The following is a 14,989-nucleotide window of genomic DNA, read 5'->3' on the forward strand; positions in this document are numbered from 1 at the left end:
TAACTTTTCATGAAGATTCTCTATCACTGCAGTTCTGAGAAAGAAAAAAAGGATTACAGATAAAATATTATGCAATTTTAAAAATGCTGTAAAATAAGTTTTTATTTAAGTCTGACTTACGTTGAAAATGCATTATTTTGATTTTCACAGCGTATCCCTTTGCAGCGATCAGGTTCATTGGTTTCATAATAAAAATATAGCTGGTTAAGTCCATTTGCAAAAGCTAGCAGTACAAGACAGTAGATGAACAGAAATTTTAAAATATCTAGCAGCATTCTTCCAAGAGAGATCTGCAGTGGTCCCAAGTGAGAATTTGCAGTGAATAATGAGATTAGGCGCAAAGAACTAAAAATATTTGCAATAGCAAACAGGGCCTCTGCAACCAGTGTTGGATGCCACATATCCCAGCTCTGTCTTGCAAGCAGCCCACTGTACTGAAAACAAAATAATGAGACAATATTAACAAGTCTTTCTCCACTGTACCAGCCCTTCATATTGCATTTTTATTTTTTATGAATTCAAGACCATGCATGAAAACACGTCTCCCCAAGGTTATTCTTTACAAAGTGATAGTTAGCTAGAGCTTCTTTCATCTGTTATTTTACAGTGCCATGAGAGTAGGATATTCAGATTCTCTATGCAGAGAATAGAGAATCCCTTCTCAAAAAGGATTGCACATCACTGAAGAAATTTGAATTATGAACCCTATTAGTCAAAGTGTTAAAACAACTGAACTAAGAAGGAAATGCATAATGCTTGGGGCTGTTAGGCAAAGGAAGTTCAGTTGGAGATTCAGACTGTCCATAAGGCTATAACCAGCCTGTGACTCCCCATACCAACCACTCCCCCACTGCCAGAAAATGGGCAACTACCAGCAAACTCCCCAGTTGCTGTGAAACTAATATAAAACATACTTTTATTCTCTAAGGTAAGCTTGTCAAAAAATAATGCCAGATAGACTTGGGAGGAATACGGAGTAAGGAGTCATGCCAGATTTCACAGCAAATTATTTTATTTTTTTACCATGGAGACCTAGAAAAAGAGGGTCACCATATAAGTTGGGCTCTATTTCTGTCATTTTTTGATACCTGGAATATGGAATGTCTAATATAAAACATGGAGTGAGATGGCTGTTTTGCATCTTAGAAATGGTAATAATAATATAAAACTGATCATTGGGAGAGATTGATGATATATATGATACACAGAGTTATCAAATGGATTTTCCAATTTGTATGCAAGAAGACTATACAGTTAGTTGTTTTCTAAGAAACAAAAAGTGACACTCAGTTTTAAAATACTCTTCCTACATTGCTTTGGCACTAGACATTGTATATATATCTAAATAAACCTACAGAATTAGTTACCATAAACTGAGATGGTGAGCACTTACTGGTAGTCCTTGTCTAGCAACTGCCTTGTTTAGAGACAGTTCACAGTTACAAAAAGGAAAGTTGAAGTAAGATGATAAGCAGTCATGGTTTCACTTAGCGACTTCTTTGCTTACTGACCGAGTTGCCAGTCCCAGCTGTGGTCGCTAAATGAAGACTATCTGTTTTTATATGGATTAAAAAAAAAATAGATACATTTATGGAGCAAAATACACCCAAAGAAAATGTCAAGCATCTAATATTTGTTAGGGTTTGTTACCTTTGAAAATGCAACTATTTTCAGTGATATTGTTGCCAGGTATAGCGAGTTCATTACAAAATCCATCAGATTCCACCAGTCATGAATGTAATCTTGCAGGCCGCCATCCCACATTTGTTTAATTTCACCCCAAATAAACCCTATAAATATAAAAAGCAAAGATTAACTAATCACTAATTATTTGAGCAATCATTTTAATTGAAGTTTCCATAATGAATAGAATTAGGTTTACCAGATCAGGGCTGCATAAATCTGCACAGCTACTAGATGGCAACAGAGAGATATAAAAAACTCTAACTTCCATCTAGTGGTGTCTGAATGTTTGCAAGTCAGATCTGATAGCCTAAGCATAAAAAGTTCTCCAGAATCAGTAGCTTCTGTTAAACTTGCAATGGCATGCATTTCAGCCCCACTGATTGCAGATTTAAAAGTAAGGTCTCGAATTTACAGCTGTCTTTAAACAGTTTTTTTTTTTTAAACCAATGAACCAATTCAGTGGTTGTAGAATCTTTTTCTTTTCTTTCAAGGTGATGCTCATGTGGTAGGTGAATGGCACTCAAGAGAAACTGTATATGACGAAAAAAATCACTCAGCTAAAATTAAATTTGTTAGAAAAGAAATACTTTATGATATCTGAAAGCCAGTAACAGCACATTTCTTTTCTCCACCTATCATAATTGAATTGATATAGTCTTTCTTGGAAATGGTTATTTTTAAATAACAGATTTTGTACAACTTTGTGCTTTAAGTAGGGGTTAAGGTTAGCAGAAGCACCTAAAGAGTATAAGGCATAATCTTATATTGAAGATCCTCTATGCATGAACTATAAAGTGTGGCATTTAGCCCCACTATATTGTCAAAAATTATATAAAAAATACATTGTCACTGAACAAGCACTTTAAATTAGTGAACAGTGCTGCCAAATCAGGGTGTGGGCATTTCAGGAGTAGAGAATGCTGACACTATATCCTGTATCCCTTTATAGCTACAACTATAAATCCTTATTAATGACACAACTTTACACCAGATTTAAGTCTGGTGCAAGTTTCTCTCCCATTTATTATAATGGGAAATAATTCTGTCCCCATTGTCACTACAGAACATAATATATAGGACAAATCAATCATTCCAGTATAGATATGTCACACATAGTGTAAATGGGATGTGTACATTTAGAGTCCAAAAGAGAGGACTCTAGTAAAAAATATTAAAGTTAATTGTAGTACGCTGCCCAGAGTCACTTTGTGTGAGATGGGCGGCTGTATAAATACAATAAATAAATAAATAAATAAATAATAAACATTAAAGAAAAAAGGCATTTTGCATATAGAACATGTTACACAAGGTCGCCTGGTCTCTGAACATGGGTGGCAACTTGAATGCATTACTAATACTTATCTGCTTGGTATTCCCACCAAAAGGGAATGCTGGGATAAAACATCTCATAGAAACATGCAAACTACGCTATAAACTCAGTTCAGACATTAAAAAAAAAAAAAAAGATCTGTTGTTGCTTACTGTAGTCTTCATCTTTTTTTTCACATTAGTTTTTGTCTATAAAAAGAGAATGCTCAGGTATGTATCTTTCTTTTTCTAGCTCTAGCTTTTAATAAAAAGGAACTAGAGAAGGAAGGAATCGGCTACCTCAGGTTTCCATGTTAAGGGGGCAAATGACAGAAGCAGCACTGCACTATCATGATACAAACTCCACACCTTTTATACCTGCATCATGCACATGTAGAAAAGAGGTGTGGTTTATGTTGTTATAGGACAGTGCTGCTCTTGTTACTTTGATGACACATCTGATGGCAGCCTACTGGATATTCACAACCAGGAAAATGTCAACATAATATTGGAGGACATCCAGGTCTGACAAGCTACTGGGGAGGAGTGGAGGGCAAGTATGAGAAGCACTGCTGCTTATGATGTGGCTGGATTAAAGCCAAAGGATTTGAAATATAAAGCTAAAAGGCTGATGATGTGCCCAGAGGAAAAAGGGAAAGTGGATGCTATGGAGATAAGTATTTGTGGAATATCAGAACCATGAACCAAAGCAAACTTGATGTTGTCAAAGTAGAAATGCCAAGATTGATAATTAACATTCTGGGAATTGCTAAGCTGAAATGGACTGGAATGGGTCATTTCACATCAGAAGAGTATCAGCTCTTCTGTTGTGAAAAAAAATCATAGAAGAAACAGAATAACTGTCAATATTAACAGATACTAACAATATTGTCAAATTCAGTGTTGAATAAATACAACCCCAAAAATAATGGGGAAAAAAATTATTCAGTTAAGGGAAAAAAAAGATTGGATGCTGATTGCAGCTCAGAACACAGACTCCTTGCAAAATTACAACTTAAACTAAAGATTGCAGTATCATCATCATCATCATCATCATCATCATCATCATCATCATCCCAACAAACTTTGCAATATTCCCAATTATTATTTGGTGAAGATAAAAGATGAGTTTAATGCATTAGATTTGATAGAGTGCTTGGAGAACTCTGGAGTGAAATTCACGCCACCATTAGATATGAAGCTTATGGTTGTTTAGTGCTGTTTAGAATTATATATAGTTTTATATAATAGTATACCAATTACATAGATTTATATAGCACTGCACTCAAACTCGATTTTGCAATCATAAAATTTTAACAGTACCGATATTATGTTTTAAATTTGTGCACCTTAAGTTTTAGTTATTCTTGGCACAATGGGATGATTTTAGTTTTAGTACTGAATGTAAATTTTGTTGGTCAATAGCCAAAATAAATGGATGATTAATCATATGTCTGTCGGATGATAAGTTGAAAATAGCTGAAGAAAGACAGAAAGCAAAAGGCAAGGGATATGTATATTTGCCCAATTAAATGTTAAGCTCCCAAGAGCAAGAAGAGACAAAGGAATATACCTAAATAAGCGATAAGAAGAAATTGAGACTAACAGCTGAATATGGAATACAAGAATTTTATTTAAGAAAATTATAGAAGAGAGTCTTTAATGCAAAGAGGGAAATACTGAAAGTCAGAAATCTACTAGAGAAAGAAGATATGGTATGAATATAGGAAGAACTGTATCCAAAAGATCTCAAAACTGATGATACATGTGAAAGTTTGATCACTGAAGTAGAGCTACACATTAAAATGAGCACTAGAAACTATTACTAAAAATAAAGCTGTATTAGTTAATGAAATTCCAACAGAACTATTAAACATCTTACAAACTGTTAGCAGTTAAACTACCACTGTTGTTTAGAAGCAGGCTTTATAATATAGCATTGGCCAAGGGTCTGGAAAAGATCAATTCATATTCCTATATCAAAAAGGGCAATACTAAAGAATGCTCAAAACTACTGAATAAGTGCACTTAATTTACATGCTAGTAAGATCATTTGTAGGCCTCACAGTATCCAGAGATTCTTTCAAAGTCTCTTCTGGCAATGTCATTTGTCTTCACATCATTCAAAAGGAAAAGATAATTGTGGATGGGTTTAAATAGTCTATGGATAAATCATATTGCTTACATCCAATGGAGTTCCAAAAAGATACCTTTCCTTGCTTTATTGATTATTCAAAGACTTTTGGTTGTGTGGGCCACAGCAAATTGTGGATAAATTTTAAAAAAAGAGTGTATAGGTCCCTCCAGTTAAGGGTTGACCTTTAACTAGGTCTTGTTTAAAAAACATTGATATTTCATCCACATAAAAATAGGAACACTTCATTACACAGTACCTTGAGGTCTGAGGAGAGATGTGGTAATTAATTAGGTGTGAGAAGCCATCTATTATATATTTTTAAATAAGACTTAAATTGATATGGGATTGTAGGGCAGATTTTCAATATGTATCTGTATTATTGAATTATTTCTAAGTAAATTTTAAACTAATACCCAATATCATGTGTAAATTCTGGACTTTTGGCCACTATGGGGAGCATCTGCTACTATTCAAAGTTTGTCAAAATGTGTGATAGATTATGGGTCATTGTTGTCACACGTTAAGGGCTAAAAACTTCAAACATGATATTATGTAACCAAGAGAAATTAGTTTCTCCAACAATGAGTTGCAGCAAAATAGTGAATATCAGGACATTATTAAACAAGTCTTTAGCTCAGTGTAAGCCTTTCCTTTCCATGCTCATGACTTAATTTTAGGTAATCAAGAATGGGGGCTGTTGGAAAGACTGGTGTGATATATGTAAGAATTTCATACAGGAACACCACATTCCTAATAAAACTTTATGAATAGAATTCCTTAAATGAATATTATAAAAATGATTATATGGACAAAGTTATCTAAATCATGGAATACAGTCAGAACCTATGTAAGTGTATTTGTAATATTTAAGTATGTGAATCAATTATTTAAATTGGAAATTGATTAAGTACAATTTTAGATTAGGGGTCTAAAAATTGTCCATTGATGAACTTTCCATGTAATGTTGAAGTGGCTAATCCAAAACATTTTTTAATGCTTACAAATTTATTATCACATGAACATATTCAAGGATATAGTAATTAGTATAGCTAGGTTGATTGCATTAAATTTTATATGGAATTCTGGTTCATGACTGTTGCCTTTCCATGTATTTACCTTTAGGTTTTATTTATTTATTCATTTATTCATTTATTTATTTATTCATTTATTTATTTATCAAATTTATATCACTGCCCAACTCCCCCACAAGGAGGGACTCTGGGCGGTTCACAACAAAACATTTTAAAATCAATAAAAGCATAAATAATACAAATATAAAATACAAGTATTAAATACAATAAAATCCAAGAGATGGTGATATTATTTTAGCCTGTGATCAGATAATATCGGTCAAAAGTAAGACTAGGGAACCAGCCAACCCCAAAACTTCCCATCCCCATCCCATGTGTAATGGCAGAACCAGGTATTCAGTTTTTTTCTGAAGTCTAAAAGGGAGGGGGCCAATCTCACTTCTGGGGGAAGAGTGTTCCAAAGGGCAGGGGCTGCTGCAGAGAAGACTCGCCTCCTGGACCCCATCAGATGAAATTCTCTTACAGGCGGGGTCCGTAGCATGCACTCTCTGCATGACCAGGTGGGATGGGTTGATGTAATGGGGATGAGACAGTCCCTCAGGTATTCTGGACCCATGCCATGTAGGGCTTTAAAGGTGATAACCAACACCTTGAATTGGACCCAGAAGCAAACTGGGCACCCAGTGCAGCTCACGGAGCAAAGATGTTATATGTGCTGATCTTGATGCACCTAAGATCGCCCGCGTGGCCGCATTCTGGACCAGCTGAAGCTTCCAAATACTCTTCAAGGGTAGCCCCATATAGAGCGCATTACAATAGTCTATATGGGAGATGACCAGGGCATGAGTGACCATTCGAAGGGCCTCTTGGTCCAGGAAAGGGCGTCACTGGTGTACAACATGAAGTTGTGCAAAGGCCCTCTTGGCCATGACTGCCATCTTCTCTTCGAGCAGGAGTCGTGAGTCCAAGAGGACCCCCAAGTTACACACTGGGTCTGTCTGGGGCAGTGCAACCCCATCCAGAACCAAAGATGGCAAATTCCTAGGGGCCGAGGGGCCATTAACCCACAGCCACTCCATCTTGCCAGGGTTCAGCTGAAGCCTGTTGTTCCCCATCCAGCCCCCCACAGCCTCCAGGCACCTGGAAAGGGCAGCCACAGCATCACATACTTCCCCCAGGATGGAGATGTACAACTGAGTATCATCGGCGTACTGATGATACCTCATCCTGTGGAGACAGATGATCTCACTCAGTGGTTTCATGTAGATGTTAAAAAGGAGAGGAGAGAGTACCAAACCCTGTGGCACCCCATAAAGGAGGGGCCGTGGGCCCAATCTCTCCCCCCCTATCAACACTGACTGGGACCAGCCCTGGAGGAAGGAGGCGAACCAGTGCAAGACTATGCCACCCACCCCCAACTCCCTGAGTCGGTCCAGAAGGATACCATGGTCGATGGTATCAAAAGCTGCTGAGAAGTCAAGGAGAGCCAGGATGGATGCACCACCTCCATCCCGCTCCCGCCAGAGATCATCAATAAATGCGACCAATGCTGTTTCTGTTCCATATCTGGGCCTGAAACCTGACTGAAAGGGGTCCAGATAATCCATATCATCCAAAATGCTCTGGAGCTGCAGTGCCACCACCTTCTCAACCACCTTTCCCATATTATCCAGAACGGTAGGGTTTCTTGAGGAGGGGGCGCACCAGCGCCTCCTTAAAGGTCGCAGGGAACACCCCCTCTCTCAAGGATGTATTAACCATCACCAGGACCCAACCACATGCCCCCTCTCTGGCTACCCTCACCAGCCAGGAGGAACATGGATCTAAAGGGCATGTGGTAGCATTTACAGTCTGGAGGATCCCGTCCACTTCCTCAGGACCAACAGGATCAAACTGGTCCCAGAAAACTTGGCAAAGATGTTCCCTGGACATCTCTCCAGACCATGCCTCATGCTTGGCATCCAACTTAGAATGGATCCGAGCGACTTTATCCTGCAGATGCTCAGAAAATTCCTCAGCATGGCCCTGTAGATGGTTTTTTGAACCCCCTCTCCCCAACAGGGATCGGGTGATTCTAAACAGGGCCACTGGGCGGCATTCTGCGGATGCAGTAAGAGCGGAGAAATACTGATGTTTCGCCGCTCTTACCGCCACAAGGTAGGCCTTAACCGCAGCTCTAGCTTGTGTTTGGTTGAGTTCGGTCCTTGTCTTCTTCTAGTGGTGCTCCAAGCATCTCTTAACCCTCTTCAGAACCCTCAGCTCCTCCGTAAACCATGGGGAGCGACGGGCTTGAATGGGCAAGAGAGGCTGCACAAGTGCGATCTTGTCCAAGGCCCTGGCTGCCACCCTGTTCCAGGCAGCAGCCAGAGCCTCCGCTGGACCGTGCAGCAAGACCTCAGGGATAACTCCCAGCTCCTTCTGAAACCCTAACGGGTCCATCAGTCACTGGGGGCGGGCTGATCGAATAGGTCCTGCCTCCCTGCGGAGGGGGGCGACATGCCAGAACCTCAAGGCCACCAGGGCATGATCTGACCATGGCAATGGGGAAAGATGTAACTCTCCCCTCAGGTCCTGTTGCCACTGCTCTGACAAGAAGACTAAATCTGGTGTGAGTCCATTGTCTCAAGTTGGGTCCCGAATAATCTGAGTCAGACCCATGGCCACCATGATGGCCATGAATTCCCGGCTGCCTCCAAGGCTCGTCCCAGGGATGGCAGATTGAATTCCCCCAGAACCATAAGCCTGGGGGACTCCACGGCCACCCCCGAGACGGGCTTCAGCAGCTCAGGCAGGGAGGTCATTATGGAGCAGGGAGGCTGGTACAGCAGCAACACTCCCAACTGATCACGGGCCCCCAACTTGAGAAACAGGGTCTCACAACCAGTTATTTGTGGAGCAGGGCCCCTGAAGGCCACTAGAGATTCTTGGATGATCATAGCCACCCCACCTCCCCTGCCCTGGCATCTTGGCTGGTGCCACACCCAAAACCCGGCCAGGCACATTTCTGACAAAGCTACTCCTCCTTCTGGGCCCAGCCAGGTTTCGGTAGTACACGCCAGGTCTGCCCCCTCCTCCATGATCAAATCACAGATGAGGGGGGCTTTGTTAAGATAATTTAATAAGATAATTTTTCATTAAAACCTTCATTAAAACCATTAAAATTCACCTCATGAATTGCACACCTATCTTTCTGTTTCAGGATCAGCATGAGGTTTGTTAAATCCTGTATTTCTAGGCAGAAAGATCCAAAGCACCTACCATTTTATTTTCCCAGGGCAGGGCAGAATAGAAATAACAATAAACCACATAATATGTTTTTAAAAAAATCAGTTTGAAAAAAGGCAAAATGGGAAGGGGAATAATGAGATACACTATGGAGACAAAAAGCAATTCAAAGTTAAATGGCATCCTTACCTCATATATATCATACTTATTTTTGTGCCTATTCAAGATTATCTGTATCTTTCTAGCTGAAGTTGAGGCCCTGGCATGTGAGTTGCTCTTGGGCATGACCTAAAGCAAACTATCTGGTTTGGCTGATCTAAAGGCTTTATTCATATAAAATACCAAATGACAAATTAGCCAACTACATTCTGCCAAACCAACTCAGGTGGTGAGTTTATGGTGCAGTATTGTGCAAACTCATAAAACTAAGCAGAGTAAATCAATAATAACTATACAAAAGGCAGGCAGCCTTCCATTTTTAAAAATCCAGTTTTCTGCAGGATCAGAATTGTCAGACGTTATTCCTGATGTAACAGTGACAACAGCTACCAATGACTCAGCCTACCATAAGACTGATTTTAACCTGCAGGCCTTCTGGGTTAGGTTTCAGATTGTTCCCTTTAAAATATTTGCCTGACACAGCTAATCCAAGTATTAAGCTATCCTGGATCCCCACCTCAGAAACAGTGGCCCATATACTGATTTCTCCATTTCTCAATGTGCTACACAGTTTCCTATTAATTATTATGATTTTGGGGGGGGGGAGGATTTTGTGTCAACAAATCACCTTGTTCATCTTCTGCTTCCTCTGTATCTGTGGTTGGAGTCCAGACATGGATTACTATAATATTGTCTTGCCTTGGACTCTAATTGAGATCATTCTATCATTTTTAGGATTGTATTTGAGCATTGATTTTGACAGTCTTTGGATAATATCAATGGCTATTCCATTTATGATTTTCTTTTCTGCTGTAGAAGATCTGTTGCTCCTCTGAAGTGAAATGACCAATTCCAGTTCATTTCAGTTTGATGATTCCCAGAATGTTCATGTTCAATCTTGACATTTCTACTCTAATAGTATCAAGTTTGCTGATGTTTATAGTTCTGACATTCTACATACCAATATTTATGTATTTGACTTGTATCCCACCTTTCATTCAGGACCTCAAGGCAGCATTCTTTTATTCTGTTTTTCCACGTAACAGCTATCCTGTTAGGATGAGAGCTTCTGACCCAAACTCTCCCAGAAACTTCCATTGCTGAGGATGGACAAGAATCTGGGTCTTTCCATAGCCAGTCCAATACCTTTACTTGCTCTCATATGCATGTAGTATATATATCTTTCCAATATTAGGCTTTTCTTTTTCCTCTTGGCACATCAGTAGTTTGGCTTTCATCCAGCCTTGTCATAAACAGTATCATGTTGACATTTGTCGTGTTCATACTGTGAATTTCCATTTGGTTTTCTTCTCAGAATACCAACAGAGACTGCCATTTCCTTCTCTAGTGGACTGTATTTAGCTTGATTTCTTATATAACTATACAATATCCTATAGATACAGAATAAGTAGAATAGCTGTTAGGATGATTGTGAAGTACAACAAGGTAATATATCCTTATATAGTGTAGATGTTTATTCAATTTTGTATCACTATAATTCTAATATATTCTGATATATTCCCATCTTACTGAAAAGTTACCTTCCAGTATAAATTTAAGTGTAGGGCTAGAATTTTCTTTAGACCTCTGTACCAGTGACTAGATTAAGCCTTTTCTTTCATTATATCTGGTTATACACTATCAATTATAATACATACATAGAAACATACATAAAATCAGCAGGAGCCCAAGGGTCTTTTAGATTTGTTAACTGGATACTTCTAAAAAAATGCTAATTTTACTTGACAGAGCTAAATACATTAGGACAGAATTGCTGAAAACAACATTTTGCAGGGTCTTTTAAATTTTCCTATATCCACTTTTGCTGTTGAAATAGAATATTTGTTGTTCTGCATTTTAAATGCATTTGCCAATTCTAAGAGGCAAAATGCATCTATATCCAGTGCCTCTACTTTTCATTAAAAATGCTGCCCAAATTTCTTTCAATCTGTTTGCTTATGTGGAAGTAAACATTCTTCCACCGCTTTACTGTGCCATTTTTAAGCACGTCTGATGTCAGAATCCTCACAATCATTAACCACTTCACTTGCCAGCTTGCTTGCTTGCTTGGGTTCTGCCATTTAGAAGACATGGGGGGGGGGGTGCTGGAAGGATCTGGAAGGATGGGTGAACGAAATGACTGTTAGAGGCAGGTGGACTGTTATCAGAGACTGAGGAATGCTCAAGGTCATACCAACAAGCTAGTATGAGAAGTCTGGGAGGTTAGGGGGGTGCATAGGGGAAAGGAGGAAAAGGTAAAAGCAACTTTTGGCATGCACGGGCTCAGTCTTAGCAATGCTTTGGAACTGTACACTTGTTCTCAATAAATGAACTTTGTTTTGAACCATTACTGGTTGCAAGGAGAGTAAGTGAAGTTGGGAGCTGTGAGTGGCAGATCATTACAATTTGCTAAGACTCCAGTGAGGACTGTTGCCAGGGAAGAAATTGCCCTGAGGAAAGTCCAAAAGATCGCATTGACCAGCGCACAACTGAGCAACAAGAAGGCAGATGATGTAATCGAGGAGATGGAAGAGGCTCCCGGTCCCTCGGGAGTCCCGATAGAAGTTAAGGCCATCCAGCGGGAGGTGCCGGTGGAGTCCTCAAGAGTGACCAGGCTGGGGTTGAATGGGACAGGAGTGAAAGAACGGGGCCCCTCATTGAAGGAATGCATGGGAAAAATGAAGTCTCAGATAGCTTCGCTAGCAGATGATGTGCAGGCTATGAAAGTTGTGCTGGACCAGGTGCTAGGAACTGGCCTCACATCCCCAGCAGGGGAGATGGCGGTAACCCCTGGATTGCTGGAGGCAGGCGAGAGATTGGCCAAAGGTGAGATATCCAGTGAAGAAGATGAGGACTACGTGCCCAGATGGTTGAAGAAGAGCCTGATGCATCAACGGGGTATCTCCATGAGTGGCTTGTTTCCTCGCCCAGGTACAGATCTGCATGGAAGTTTATGGGGCTTTGTTTCACAGAAGTTTCCTACATGTCGAGTTACCTTGAGGGCAGAGTGGAATAGGTCGTCAGAATGCATCACGTGAAAGCTCCGGCACTGGAGAAGTTGGATGACTTCATGGAAGCCCTGTGCAAGCATTTCGAAGATTCATGTATAGCCCTGAAAATGTGAAGGGCTCTGGAACAGCTCAGGCAAGGGACCAGGATGGTGTCTGAGTTCGCATTCGAGTTCATGAGTCTGGCTCAGAAGCTCCTAGACATACCAGAGGGACTCATCAAGTTCTTCCAGTGTGGTTTGTAACTCGATCTATTATGTCGTGTGATGAATCAGGGCTAACTGAAGATCCTTAATGGGTGGATTGCTACGGCAGGGGAGGTTGAAGAGCAATGGCTGACGGTGGCGGCATGAACCCCTTTGATGACCGTGGAGCCGGGAGCCAGGAAGGTCGGGACCAAACCCAAGGAGCGTGACCAAGACGGAAAATGGGGTCACTGGGTGTGTTTCAAGTGTGGAGAGTTGGGGCGTTTTGCTGCTAGTTGCCCTCAAGGGAGCTTGAATGCCGGAGGGAAGAAGATAGAGGGGAAGCCGTCGAAGCCTCCGAAGTTGGGGAAAAAGACGACTGCGGCCGCCAGTGCGGAGGCGGGGCTTCAGGGAGTCCCAGAGTTTGAATCATCAGAGGGAGAGGAACAGCTGGTGGGAAACTAAAATCACCTGCTTTAATACATGCCCAATAGCAGGCGTCCTTATCAGGGCGTGAAGAGTGTTCCAGGGATAAGTCGGAGAGTGAAGAAATAGGTGTGAGTCCCATCAATGTCTGGGTGAAGCTGAGGGTGTTGAGGACAAACTATAGGTCGGACTTGAGGGCTCTCATAGACTTGGGGTGTTCCTGCTCCTTAATAAATCCCGTAATTGTTTGTGGGTTGGGACTGAGGGTGAAGAGACTCAAACCCTAGTAATCTTTTCTCAGTTGGATGGATCCCCAGCGGGGGGAGGTCCTGTGGAATTTTGTACAGAGAAACTCGAGCTGAGGATGGGGACTCACCGAGAGACTATAAAATTCCTGGTGACTCCCATGGCAACCCATCCATTAAACTTGGGGATGAACTGGCTGAAGAGGAGGAACCCCAGAGTGGACTGGGATGAAGGCAGTTTACGGTTCCCAAAAGGGGACGGTATGGGGATGAGAGGGATTTTTGGAAAGTCAGCCGGGGCAGAGGTGGCCGCAAGTGTGGCGGCAGCGAATTGGAGTGTAACCGGAGGTCCGGCTTTGATTATGGAACAGTACCGAGACTTGGAAGTACCGAGACTTTTAATAAAAAGGAGTTGGACCAACTACCCACCCCCCATTGCCCAAGTGACTGTGCCATAGAGATCGAATCTGGGGCTAAATTCCTGAGGAAAAAGATGTATTCCATGACTCCCAAGGAACTGGCAGCCCTGCGAGATTTTATTGATAAAAACTTGCAGAGGGGATTTATTGAGCCTACTCAATCCCAGATAGCGGCACTGGTGCTAATCAGGAAAAGAAAGACGGTTCGCTAAGGCTTTGCACGGACTATAGAGGACTGAATGCTATTTGCCAAGATAATAGATACCCTTTACCCCTAATGAAAGACTTGTTAGCTCACTTGTCAAAGGGAAAAATTTTCACTAAACTGGACTTGCGGGACACATATTTCTGGGTATGAATACAAGAGCGGGATAAATGGAAGATGGCATTTAATTGCCCTCTTGGTTGTTTCCAATACAAAGTCATGCCATTCGGATTGAAGGGAGTCCCAGGGGTGTTTATGCAACTCATAAATGAGGTTTTGCAGGAGGACTTGTATCAAGGTGTCTTGGTGTATCTGGATGACATACTGATTTAAACTGAAAATATGGAGGAGCATGTGAGTTTGATGAGAAAAGTGTTGAGGAAACTGTTGGACACTCAGCTGTTTGCTAAACTGTCTAAATGTGAATTCCATAAGAAACAGATTATTTGGGTTATCGGATATCAAATAAGGGGATTGAAATGGACCCAAGCAGAGTGAGGGATGTGATTGGCTGGGAGGCTCCCAAAATGCCGTGGCAACTTCAAAATTTCCTGGGCTTCATTAACTTTTACCGCCAGTTCATTTCAAACTTTGCACAGGTGGCGCTCCCCCTTACCGACTTACTAAAGACTAAGGGGAAGGATAAAGCGAAAGCCTCGAAGCCCAGTGCTCCGCTAGTGTGGTTGCAGGAATGTCAGGAAGCGTTTGAAAAGTTGAAAACCTTGTTCATGGCAGAGCCTATTCTAAAACATCCTGACCCGGACTAGCCGTTTGTCATTCAGGCAGATGCTTCGGATGTGGGGGGGGGGGGCAGTGCTGCTGCAAAAGTCTGAATCTGGGGAGTTGTACCCATGCCCTTATATTTTGCGGAAGTTCTCAGGAACGGAGAGATGGTAATTAGTTTGGGAGAAGGAGACTTTCGCAGTGCGCAGTGCGCTGGGCATTAAGTCTGCTG

At 41.3% G+C, this 14,989-nt stretch overlaps 1 protein-coding gene across 1 annotated transcript in view; it reads right to left on the reverse strand.

Annotated features, from left to right (window-relative positions):
- Window positions 1-14,989, reverse strand: part of TRPC4 (transient receptor potential cation channel subfamily C member 4) — a 149,759-nt gene that overhangs the window by 45,655 nt on the left and 89,115 nt on the right. Inside the window, exons 5-6 of the mRNA XM_088137556.1 lie at window positions 1,651-1,790; window positions 121-434 (exon numbers count right to left, since the gene is read on the reverse strand). Coding sequence (XP_087993682.1) covers window positions 121-434; window positions 1,651-1,790 — 454 coding nt within the window. The remainder of the gene's footprint in view (window positions 1-120; window positions 435-1,650; window positions 1,791-14,989) is intronic.

This window comes from Python bivittatus, unplaced genomic scaffold (assembly GCF_059951505.1).
Source record: "Python bivittatus isolate LINGU-HERP-01145 unplaced genomic scaffold, Pbiv_v1 ctg000220_np1212, whole genome shotgun sequence".
Taxonomy (NCBI): domain Eukaryota; kingdom Metazoa; phylum Chordata; class Lepidosauria; order Squamata; family Pythonidae; genus Python; species Python bivittatus.